The sequence below is a fragment of the Dermochelys coriacea genome, chromosome 17 (assembly GCF_009764565.3).
Source record: "Dermochelys coriacea isolate rDerCor1 chromosome 17, rDerCor1.pri.v4, whole genome shotgun sequence".
Classification (NCBI taxonomy): domain Eukaryota; kingdom Metazoa; phylum Chordata; order Testudines; family Dermochelyidae; genus Dermochelys; species Dermochelys coriacea.
In genome coordinates this window covers 972,673-985,202 of record NC_050084.1, presented here as the reverse complement: position 1 = coordinate 985,202, position 12,530 = coordinate 972,673, and the positions used below count along the sequence as shown (strand labels likewise).

The 12,530-nt window shown below is 53.1% G+C and overlaps 1 protein-coding gene across 5 annotated transcripts in view; it reads left to right on the top strand.

The window, feature by feature from the left end:
• SMG6 (SMG6 nonsense mediated mRNA decay factor) overlaps positions 1-12,530 on the top strand; it is a 158,824-nt gene that overhangs the window by 132,397 nt on the left and 13,897 nt on the right. For 4 of the 5 annotated variants that reach the window (XM_038375280.2, XM_038375277.2, XM_043499160.1 and 1 more), the window contains 2 exons: positions 3,972-4,148; positions 8,154-8,303. In XM_038375280.2, coding sequence (XP_038231208.1) covers positions 3,972-4,148; positions 8,154-8,303 — 327 coding nt within the window. The remainder of the gene's footprint in view (positions 1-3,971; positions 4,149-8,153; positions 8,304-12,530) is intronic. The other variant, XM_038375278.2, reaches the window with a different exon arrangement.

Here is a 12,530-nt window from a genome sequence, read left to right as displayed (position 1 = left end):
ATCACCACACCAAAGTATTCGCACAACTGTGTTGAGTTGCTGGAACTTGCATGCATGGTTTCATTTACACAGCAACCTGAGCCCCGTAGAACTGCTGATATTAGAGCTGAAAAAGTCCTGTCACTGAAGCCATCTGCTCTGAGCCAAGGCCGGACTGGGACTAGAGCCTGGGCACCAGGGACTTAGCGAATCTAGTTTGCAGTGACCCAAGCAAGGGGCTTTCCCATTTCCCCAACATCTCCGCAGCCTGGTAGCTCTCATAGGTAGGAAGTTCCCTTGATATTCAGCCAAGCTGTATCGTTCTTTGTTCCTCCCAGCTTTGCTCCTCCAAGAATCATTCATCAGAGATGGCCAGTGGGGGCAGGGGTGTTGCCTCCAGGACATATTCCAGTCTAGATTTAGGGGTGTTCCAAGCAGTGAAGTGCTCACTCTTCCCTTGGGAGAAGAAACCCAACCTAGAACATAAAATTGGCCATATTGGATCAGAGCAATGGTCCATCTAGCCCAGTATCCTGTCTTCCATGCCAGTTGCAAAGGGAGTGAACAGAACAGGCAATCATCCGAGTGATCCGTCCCCTGTCGTCCACTCCCAGCTTCTTGCAAACAGAGGCTAGGAACACTCAGAGCATAGGGTTTCATTCCTGCCCACCCTGGCTAATAGCCACGGATGGACCTGTCCTCCAGGAACTTACCTAATTCTTTTTTGAAGGCTGTTATGGTTTTGGCCTACACAATATCCTCTGGCAATGAGTTCCACAGGTTGACTGTGCATTGTGTGAATAAATAAATCCTTTTGTTTGTTTTAAACCTGCTTCCTATTCATTTCATTGGGTAACCCCTAGTTCTTATGTTATGTGGAGGAGTCAATAACACTTCCTGATTCACTGTCTCCGCACCAGTCAAGATTTTATAGACCTCCATCATATCCCCCCTGAGCCGTCTCTTTTCCAAGTTGAAAAGTCCCAGCCTTATTATTCTCTCCTCATGTGGCAGCCATTCCATACCCCTCATCATGTTTGTTGCCCTTCTCTGAACCTTTTCCAATTCCAATACATCTTTTTCGAGATGGGACAACAAGATCTGCACGCAGTATTCAAGATGTGGGCATACCATGGATTTATATAGAGGCACTATGATATCTTCTGTCCTATTATCGATCCCTTTCTTAATGGTTTCCAACATTCTGTTCGCCTTTTTGACGGCCGCTGCACACTGAGCGGATGTTTTCAGAGAACTATCCATAGTGACTCCAAGATCTCTTTCTTGAGTGGTAACAGCTAATTTAGACCCCAACATTGTATATGTCTAGTTAGGATTATGTTTTCCAATGTGCAATATTTTGCATTTATTAACAGTGAACTTCATCTGTCATTTTATTGTCCAGTCAACCAGTTTTGTGAGATCCCTTTGTAACTCTTCAAAGTCAGCTTTGGACTTAACTAGCTTGAGTAATTTTGTATTGTCTGCAAATTTTGCCACCTCACTGTTTACCCCTTTTTCCAAATAATTTATAAATATGTTGACTAGGACTGGTCCCAGTACAGACCCCTGAGGGACACCACTATTTACCTCTCTCCATTCTGAAAACCAGCCGTTTATTCCGACACTTTGTTTCCTATCTTTTAACCAGTTACTGATCCATGAGAGGACCTACTCTCTTATCCCATGACTATTCACTTTGCTTAAGAGCCTTTGGTTAGCGACCTTGTCAAAGGCTTTCTGAACATCTAAGTACACTATATCCACTGGATCTCCTTGTGCTCATGTTTGTTGACCCCCCTCAAAGAATTCTAATAGTTTGGTGAGGGATGATTTTCCTATACAAAAACCATGTTGACTCTTCCCCAACAAATGGTGTTCATCTATGTGTCTGGTAATTCTGTTCTTTACTATAGTTTCAACATTCCTGACAGTTTTCCTGATGTTCAGACTACATTTCCTTTCTCTTAGTTGGACACCATTCCCTCTTGTGCCACTCTCTTCTTCGTTATTGTGTCCCCTTCTACCACGAATCATTCTTTCACTCAACTGAAGGCATTTAGGCTCAGATCCTCCAAGGTCTTTAGGCACCTAACTCCCACTGGGGATCTGGGGCTTTATTCTTTCCATTTTCCCTTCTGGCAGCCCACGACCACCACCCGCAGAGGCCTCTGTCCAGGGGAGTCGGAGGCATCTTTCTTACTCCTGCTGTCTTGAGGCAGTTAGCAATGCCTATGTGATTGACTCGGAAGAGAGGGAGTCTGAGTGATGGGCTCTTTAATTCTCTGCTGCTTCAGACACAGAGGAAAGCCCTGCTCTTGTTACATAAGGGCTCCCTAGTTCATGCAGTAGCTGGGGCACAAGGTCAGGGGTCACAGCGGGGTCAGGTGGCTGACACACTGTAACAACAAGGTGGTTAATATTAGCCCACAGAGAGGAAACTGGCAGCATTGTGGAAGTGCAGAAGTTTCCTCTGCGCTGCAGCCTGGTGCCGTGGGGGGGTTCTCTGCGTGCCGCCTGCCAGCCCATTGCTCACTGTTGCCTGCCCTTCGTGCTGCCTCAGCCCTGCTTCTGTATTTCTGCTCTGCCCACTGCCTGTGTTTGATATACACAGTGTATCCCATAGCAACATGGGATCCTGACGGGCGCTGCTGCCCCATCTCTTCCCCATGTGTGTAGAGCCTCCCAGTTGATCATCCGTTGTGTGGGGTGCCCCCATTCTTCCTGATATCTGATCCTTGTGCCTTTCCAATGGGTACTGGGCACTCAGGTTCACTGTAGTCGCACTGAAATGAAATCAGCTAGACCCCATAAATGAGCTGCCTGGTTCTGGGGTCTGCGAGTGGGAGCAGGCTGTGGCTTTCTGACTTGGGGAGCAGAATCTGGGCACTGCTTCCAGTTTAAACAGAGTAAAGTGGAGCCAGAACCATGGTGCGAAGTCCATGTGAGCCAGGTACAAAGAGAAGAGCAGGGCAGGATTAACTCGTTGCTGTGAGCTTGGCCATCATAGGTTTGCAGTGGACAGGACAAACCATCGCCAAGGGTTCAGCTCTCCCAGCTGGTGTCCGAAAGGGAAAGCGGCAGGCAGGGAGAGTGCAGGCGCAGTGCTCTGCTATAGCAGGGGAAGGGATTCTGATCTGCCCAAGGGCTGGGACTTGGGGCCCAGGCAGAGGGTCTGGTGCAGGGCTGGAGGCTGTGTGGCACCAGAGGGGAGTGTTCCAGGCTCCAGTGCTCTGGAAACTCCATCTGAGAGTCTCATACATTTGATAATTACCCAAGCTATTGAATTGCATCCTGGCTAGCTCAGCCCTGACAGGCTCCCTGGTTATTTTGTGAGATGAGCTCATGGGCTGAGGCAGCAGCCGAGTCCAGGAGGTGTGTGGCTTTTGAAAAATGCCCCCACTTGCTGGCTCTCAGCACCTGTGTCATTCCCCTGACAGCTGTCTGCCCGACCCCTGCTCTTAAAGCGCTTGAGTCCTTCTGCTTCCATTGTGGGGGCTGTCAGGGGTTCCTGTTGATTTAGCTGAAATGAAACAGCCAGGAGAGTCCTCATCCATCTCCCACTTGAGCAGGTTTCCAGCTCTTGAGCAGGAATTCTGCCTGGGGGTGAGGGGCCTTTCCTTCAGCTCCAAACCAGAGGAGAGGCTGGAGAGGTGAATCCTGTCTGCAGTGGACAAGCCATTCTGTGAGAGGTGTCAGTGCCTGTGTTTGCATTAGCTTGCCCCAGTTCTCCCTGCCCCTTGGCCACAAACTCAAGGGCCAGACACTGGAGTTGGGCATCGGCCATTTCCTGAGCCAAAGGGGGATGAGTAACAATCCTCTCCCAGGTGCTCACTGGGCCCGCTATATGCATTAGCACTGCTCGCAGCAGCTGGGCCCCAGGCTCCGAGGTTTCCCGTTGGTCAGTGCCTGACTGCCGCTGCGCTCTGCCTTCCCTGGGCACTGACTCTGTTTTTCTTTCTCTCCCCGACCCCCTGATCCTCACCCTGTAGGTTATTGCAGCTGACTGCAAGAGGGTCACAGTTCTGAAGTATTTCCTGGAAGCCCTTTGTGGACAAGAAGAGCCTTTGCTGGCATTCAAGGGTGGAAAATATGTGTCAGTGGCACCCGTCCCAGACGCCATGGGAAAGGAAATGGGAAGCCAAGAGGGAAAACAACTGGAAGATCAGGTACTGTGCGGGAAGAGCGCGCCTCAGCAAAGGAAGGGTCACCACTGTGGGGCCCAGCCCCTGCCGGCCCTGCAGCTCCCACTATTTATAGCCAGGGTAGCTGTGTGTGCATTCTGCACTGTGGCGGGGGGAGCGGAATGGTGAGCAGTCCTGGTCTCTCGAGTCTACTTTGCTTGTGCCCCTTCCTGCCAGTCCCACCCATGTGCCTCTGTCTTGCTCACTGCTATGAGTTCCAGATGCTGCTGTTTAATACTTAAGGGGGGAAGAGCTCTAATAACGTGCAGCGCGGGAGCCTGGCGAGGGGGATGTCAAGGTTCAGGCTCAGGATCAAGTTTACAGCCGTGGAGCTCAATGCGGCAGAGGCCTGAACTCCAGCACACGCACAGGAAGAGCTGACATTGGCGCCCCCTCCCTCCCCTGCCTCTCACATCCTGATGTGATTAAGGAATTCTCCTCTTGTTTTTCTGCCCTTGCTTGTTCCTGTAGCCCTTGCTTCACTCCAGGCTCAGTGTGTGTGTTCAACGGCCCTGCCAGCCACGCTGCAGGTTGACACTTTCCTTGTGTTTAATCTTGCAGTTTGAAATGCCAGGGAACAGTGGAGAAAGGGAAAGGCATTTGGGGCTGGGTGGCCCTGGCTCTGCCCATCCTCCTCCATCGGGACTAGAAAGACACAGAGCAGGTTAGAGTAGGGAAAATCCATGGCTGTGAGTGGCTTGCATTCAGAGAGTCCACTTAGTCAGTTCAGTTGTCTCCAGAGGAGGGCTGGGTGGAGCCCAGGCACCGAGCAAGAGAGTGCCCTAGCTCCTTTCAGCCCCCCTGCAATCTCAGCATGGCAGCACTGGATGTTTGTGGGAGCTGAGACCTTGACCTGCAGGGACACAGACCAGGACTCCGGCTGTTGGGAAGGACAGTCAGAGATCCCAGCAACAGTGGTCATAAGCCACTGTGATACACAGAGACTTGAATCCTTCTGCTCTGAGATAGAGACTGACCAGAGAGAGAGAATGACCCATCTGGAGTTTTGTGACACAGTTCGGTGTCTGACACTCGGGCACCCTCACTGCTCACAGCAGGGATTTCCTGGCAGCATCTCTAACCTTCTTCCATAACTGGGCTAAGAGACAGAGAATGGCACCCCTCTGGGCTAACCAGGGAGGCCCCTAGCTTAGCTGTGGGAACCTTTCTGTGAACTCCTTACGTAACCCATGAGTTTCTGCATTTGGGTCCGAGATGAGCCTCCAGCAGGCCAACGTGACCATCCCCTGACCCTGGGCAAGCTTATTCCAAACCTGAAAACAATACTGCAGGCTGCATGTCTGAACTGTGCCCCTCACTTGGGCCACCGTCTCTCTACCTCTTGCTGTGGTCTGTGCTTTCCTGAGAGGGAAGTGAGTCTGAGGGCTCCTTCTTCCTCCTTCCCATGGCTACAGGGTCACTCGGAGGGAAGAGCTGCTCAATGTGTGGCCCAGCTTGGTCTCAGTAAAATTACTGAGTGTGAAACCAGGAAGTATGAGGTGCCCAGTGCAAATGTGAGCAGCCCCTGTGCTTCCTGAAAGCCGCTCCGAGCTACGCTGAGGCTGGGGGTGCCCAGAGATTTAGTACACTCTGTCCCAGGCTGTCAGCCTTCGCCTCTCTTGCCAGGTCCAGGGGTTTGTTGAGATTTGAAAGCCTCACCCCCTGGCCTGGGAATTGGTGCTGTGTGTGTGGCCGAGGCTCATCCTGATCAATGGGAATGCCTGAGGAGGCCCACCCAAAGGGCCATAGTCCCATGAAGACCATCTGAGCAAACCAAACTGATCTCCAAACACATGCCACGTGGCATAAGGAGCAGGGGCTAACTTCCAGCACAGGGGCTTCCACAGGAACTGGAACCCATAGACTTTAAGGCCAGAAGGGACCATCATGATCATTGGGTCTGACCTCCTGCACATCACAGGCCACAGAGCCTCATCCACCCTCTCCTGTAACAGACCCCTGACCTCTGGCTGAGTTACTGATGTCCTCCCATCACTGTTTGAAGACTTCAAGTTACAAAGAATCCACCATTTACTCTAGTTTAAACCTTCACATGCCCTATGCAGCAGGGGAAGGTGAGGGGAGTGTCAGGGTTCAGGCTCAGGATCAAGTTTATAGCCAATGCAGCTCAGTGTGGCAGAGGAACTGCCATTTCCTCCTCAGCTCCAACACACTGACTAGTCCTGAGGCCCTTCCAAGGGGATTTCTTGAAACAGGACAAGAAGCCCCCAATATGAACCCTTCCCACCCAATTCCCTCAGGCAACTTCACATCCTTACTGGCCTGGACCAGCACACACACATAGCCTGCTGCAGTCACCAAGGGTATCAACCACCATACAGGAGCTAGTCAGACATTTAAATGGTCAACTTGTTAACTAGGAATGTGCTCATGCAAAACCCAGAGGATGCTGTACGCCCTGCCTTGGAACCACGATGAGGCCAGAGGCCAAGTCCAATATAGAGCATTTCTAGAAGGGTCCCACGGGGATCCATTCTCGACCCAAAGGTATTCAGTCTCTTGTCAGTGGTGTGGAAGAAAATATTAAATCCCTGGGGGTAAAGTTTGGAGCTGAGGGCCAGACTGGTGCAGTGGTAGATAATGGTGGGATAGGGCAGTTCTTGAGAGCAATGTGGATCACCGGGGAAGCTGGGCGCCTTTGGCCAACCTGCATTTTAATGCAGCCAAAGGCTGGGTCCTCCAGCTAGGATCCAGGAATGCAGCTCTCACTTACGGGGGGGGCTGTGTTCTGGAAAGTGGAGACTCTGATAGCAACATGGGGTCATGGTGGAAATCAGCTGAAGCGATGGGCTGGCTAAGAGGGCGAATGCAATCCTTGGCTGGATCCGCCCAGGAATATGGAGCAGGCGTAGGGAGGTGATCCCACTGCATACGGCCCGTGGGAGACCATTACGGGGGTAGTGCTCAGTGCTGGGATCCACACTTCAGAAAGGACCTGGGTCAGCTGGAAGGGCTCAGAAAGGAGCTGCAGCGATTCGAGGTCTGGAAAACCTGCCTTACGGTGACGGGAGAGAAGCTCAGCCAGCGCTAGCCAAGAGAAGAGGAAGAGTGACTTGATCGCGGCCTGTAAATACCTACCTGGAGGAAGGTCTGTGAGCGGAGAGGGCTCCTCAGTCTAGCAGACAAAGGCTGAATGAGACCCAGGGGCTGGGAGCTGAAGCCAGACAAATTCAGACTGGAAATGAGGTGCCAGTGTTTCAAAGTGAGAGTAACAACTCACCAAGGGATGGGTGGATTCTCTGCACTTGGAGTGTTTAAATCCAGATTGGACTTCCTTTTCTAAAAGATCTGCTGTAGTGCAGGCAGAAAGAACCGGCTTGATGCATGGAGCGCTGGGGGAAGTTCTCTGGCATGAGTTACACAGGAGGGCAGACCAGACAATCTAATGGTCCCTCTGGCCTTGGAATCCAGGAATCTAAGTTTCCTTTTCGAGTGGCAGAAGGCCCAGTTTGTGTTTCCAGCCTTTATTACAAGTTTTTACTGAGATCTAGAGATCTCAGCTGCAGTTGGGGCCCATTGGTACAGACATATGATAGGAAGCAGTCTGTGCCCCAGAGAGATTACTGTCTAAATAGACAAGGCAGAGGAAGGGTGGGCAAAAGGCAGCTGCATTCTCCCCATTCTCAGAGGTTAAATAACTAGTCCAGGGTCACACCAGGAGTCTGGCAGAGCCTGGAACTGAATGCAGAGCAGCACTTTAACCACCACACCCTCCTTACTCTAAAGCTCAGCTCTGGATTTCCTGGCCTTTCTGGTGTCACTCAGCCCCGTTGTGTTAACTGATGGTAGGTGGGGAGGAGGGTCATTTCCCTTGGTTTTTTGTTTATTATTTCCAGAAATAGACCGAAACCTCCCAAGGAGTGTCAGAGAGCGGTGGGGGGCTGTGTTTGCTGGGGAGGGGCCTTCAATGTCGCTGACTCTCACCTATAATGAATTCTCCTCTTCTGGTTTGTCTGGGTTTCTTGTAAGAAGGAGGATGACTTGAGGATTGAGGCGTTTGAAGATGATTCTGAGGCTGAAGTCAGTGGAGAAGAGTTTGACATCAGGGAACTCAGAGCCAGGAAGCAAGCACTGGCCAGGAAAGTAGCTGAGCAGCAGCGTCGTCAGGACAAGATTCAGGTAGGGCACTTGGATCCCCACTGGGAGGGTAGGATTCAGCTGTTCTCCCTGTTGTGTCTGGGGGCAGGGAGCTACTGGGGAGTCTCACAGAAGCCTGAGCTTTCCTTCTGGGTCACATGGGGCCCAGTCCTGCTCCAATGGGAGTGAGTGGAAAAGCCTCCATTGGCTTCAGAAGAAAGGGGCCAGGCTAAGGTGAATGCAAACCTGTCAGAAACCCAGGGGCAAGCAGGGCCAGGCTGTCACTGTGCTGCCCGCCGTGTGAGGTCATCCTCCGGTCAGGGATCTGCACAGCCAGGACTCACGATGTGCGTGTCAGGGGTTCAGAGCTGGGCTCTGCATTTCCGCCTTGTGGGGGATCTCCGCAGTCAATTAAAGAGCCCCCACACGGAGATGCTGCTGCCTATGGCTGTAACCAAAGCATCCCTATGGCAACACAGGCAGACAGATAGAGGTTCTTTTACTCTAGCCCCATTGAGTTCCTAGAGCTTTCCCCAGTGGTATCTTGTGAACCAAGCTGGCTGGATTTGGAGCTGGGCCCTGGTTGTGAGCACACTGGCCTTTTAAGAGCAACCCCACATGCATGGCTATTGGCTACTTTGCTTTCTCCGGCCCCTCTTCCTCCTCCACACTCGCAGCCCAGATGAGGATTTCTCAGCAGAGGAAAATTCTCCTTGGTTCCCCCTCCCCCTCACCTCCGCACTCTCTAATGCCCAGGGCCCTTCACTTCCATAATTCTTCATTTTCCAGCCTTGAACGTAAGCCAGACACATCTGTCTGGCCAGATGCGTGAACTCTGCAGTCTGTGCCGAGGTGGTTGTAAAACAGGGCCGCTGAAGGCCCTACTGGGAGAGCGCACACATGTGTACCCTCCAGCTATTGGCTGGGGGCCCAGAACCACGGCACTGCACTTCCAAACCCACCCCAACCTTTCTGGATGTTTCCCCTTTTTAACAAATCCCTCTTGAGGTGCAGGTCGGAATTGTGCGGGGAGGGAGGGGCTGCCCTGCATTAGCCATCCCACTGCTGCTGGCAGGGATCTGGGTCACATTAATGCTACAAGGAAAGCAGCAGCAAGTGAGATGGAGATTGGAGAGAGGGGCTGTAAATTACAGCGGCCTGAAGCCTTCCAGCCTCCCAGGGTTGTTAAGTGGGAGGTGTCAGTAAATTCCCCACTTCCCAGCTCCGTGTTCAGACACAGCAAACAGGAACTGCACATGTTCAGGGATGGTAGTGCTTGCAGAGCCCAACCGGGCCGCTAGCCCGGGACAGCAGAGCCGTTCTCTGCCTCTGTGTATGTCTCCACGCCCCATTCCACAGGGAGAGCTGGGGGCTGCTGGAGGGTATCATGGGGTTTCTTTCCAGTGCACTCCGCCCTTCTTCCATAGCTGCACTGGGCTGGGGCTTGGAGCCGGATGGAGGTCAGCACGAGGGCATGAGCAGTGTCGGGGGCTGTGCAGCTGGGAGCTTAGGTGCACTTGGAGCCTGATTTTAAGGAGTGGAGGAGAGCTCATTGGGGTTTGAGTAGAGTAATTCAGCCCAGCGTTGGCCGGGAAGAGAATGGAGCAGGACACGGGCAGGGCCCCAACCTTCATGCTGCAGTGGGTGCTGACCGACAGCCTGAGGCAGGGGCTTGGAGGAGCGAGGGAGCAGGACGGGAGTTTGCTCACCAGCGTTTCATCCTACCTAGTGTTCACTGTCTGGAGCAGTGGAGATTCTGAGCCTTCTCTTGGGAGAGACTCCACAGCCAGGCACGGGCTTTCTCCTGAGACTCAGCTTACACTCTCCTTGATTTCATCCCACTTCCCCTAGTTCTGTCTCCAGGCTGTTCTAAAGCTGGCCTCCCCTCTATGCCGAGGGTGGAGCTGTCTCCCAACCTGCCCCCTTCTTCCCCACTGGGCCAGCAGTTTTCAGTCTGCCTCGCTACAGTAGATTTGACCCCCTTCACTGAAGTAGTGTCTGAGCACCTCACAGGTTTTAATGTGTCTGTCATCCCAGAGGCAGGGCAGGCATGGCCATTATCCCCACGCTACAGATGGGGAACTGAGGCCCAGAGGGACTTAGGGAGTGTCTACGCTACAGTAAAAGGCCAGCAGCATGGCCACAGCTGGCTCAGGTCAGCTGACTTGGGCTGCAGGGCTCTACCATTGCAGTGTAGACATTTGGGCAGAGTCTCAGAGCCCAGGTTCCAGCCCAAGCCCAAACATCTACACTGCAATTTATAGCCCCGCAAGGCGCAGTTAACTGACCTGGCTCTGAGACTCGAGACCATGGGGGGGTTATTGTAGTGTAGATATATCCTGAGAGACTTGCCCCAGGTCACAGAGAATCTGTGGCAGGGCAGGGAGTTGAGCCCACCATGCAGGGTAATGCCCTGGCCACTGAGCTATCCTCTTTCTCTCTCTTTCCCCATCTCTCAATCCCTCCAGCCCACTGGTTGGTTTTGGTGCTCTTCACTGAGCTGCGTGCAGCTTGTCAGGCTCTGTGGTGCCCAGAAGGGAGTGCAGCAGCCCTGTGGAGAGGGATTCTCCCCTCCCTGCTCTGTGCATGCAGCCCCAAATCCCACCTGTCTCCTTTGCCCTTGCTCTTGCAAGTCCTCTAATGTTCTGTCCACCCTCGCCTCTCAGGCTGGGTCTGCCATTCCTGCCCCAGGTTCCGTCCTCCCCAGAGGGACTGACTGACAGGTCAGATTAGCTCTCCCCACCCAGCTGGATTAGCTGCATTCTTCGCAGCTGAATCTTCTGGCACTTCCTGCCCATGGCTGCTCTCGGTGTTCTCTCTGCCTTGCTCCCCATCTCCCATCATGGCTGCTGGCAGGTTGGATGACTCCCACCCTAGGTCACTAGTGAAGGCCAGCCCCAAGCCTTGTAGGACCCTTAGGGGTCGGGAAGGAATTTTCCTCAAGGGCAGATTGGAGAGGCCCTGGAGGTTTTTCGCCTTCCTCTGTAGCATGGGGCATGGTTGAGGGAGGCTTCTCTGCTCCTTGAAGTCTTTGAACCATGATTTAAGGACTTCAATAGCTCAGACATGGGTGAGGTTTTTCATAGGAGTGGGTGGGTGAGATTCTGTGGCCTGCGCTGTGCAGGAGGTCGGACTAGATGATCAGAATGGTCCCTTCTGACCTTAGTATCTATGAATCTATGTGCACCGAGTTGCATACTGGCCATTTGCCACTGTTTCAGATCCTTTAGTCAGCTTTGTCTCACACAACAGGGCTGGTATCTGAGCCCACCGAATGCAGTGGAGTGCAGTAGTTTGTGAGACACCTAGAGACCATGTCCCCTGCACTCTCTTTAGGTCACTGTTCTTTAGGTAACGGTGCCTTGTGCTCCTGGCCCCATTCGCCTCTGCGTGATCTAAGGCAGTGGTTCTCAAAGCCTGTCCGCTGCTTGTTCAGAGAACACCCCGACAGGCCAGACCAGTTTGTTTACCTGCCATGTCTGCAGGTTCGGACGATCGTGGCTCCCACTGGCCGTGGTTTGCTGCTCCAGGCCAATTGGGGGCTGCGGCCAGCAAGTCCCTTGGCCCACGCTGCTTCCCACAGCCCCCATTGGCCTGGAGCAGTGAACCGTGGCCAGTGGGAGCCGCAATCGGCCGAACCTGCAGACGCGGCAGATAAACAAACCGGTCCGGCCCGCCAGGGGCTTTCCCTGAACAAGCAGCGGGCTGGCTTTGAGAACTACTGCTCTAAGGGACTGGCTCCTGTTCCATTTCCTGGGAGGGAGAGGAACGTGGCCTGAAGCACTCTCCTTTCCTTTGAAGGCCTGTGCCCCGATGTGGTAGGGTTTGGAGCAGGAGCCAGAGAGCATAGACTTTCAGCTCTGTCTACCTGTACATTTCATAGCCCTGTTCTCTCTGCCCTGGGCTGGTGTCCCCTTGGCCCGCCTTCCCTGCAGGGCAGAGTCCTGGGCTGGTGCCCCCTTCACCCATCTGCTGGCATTCATCCCAGCTGGCATGTCTGCCCACTCCTCTGCTTTGTTCCCAGCCAGCATAAGTGCTGCTGTGTTTAAACTTAGAGCTGCACAGCTGAGTTCAGCTTTTTGAGCTCTTGTATTCTTCTCACACACTGGCATAGATGTACCAAAGGTCCTTTGCACCCCTCTTACCTGGGCCCCACAGTTCTCTTGTTGGGGAAGTGGGACTCCCACAGGGTCAGGGGATGGCAGGAGGTTTATTTCTTGTCACACTCTAACTCCAGCTCTGGGGAAGGTGGAAGCAGCTGGGCCTGGG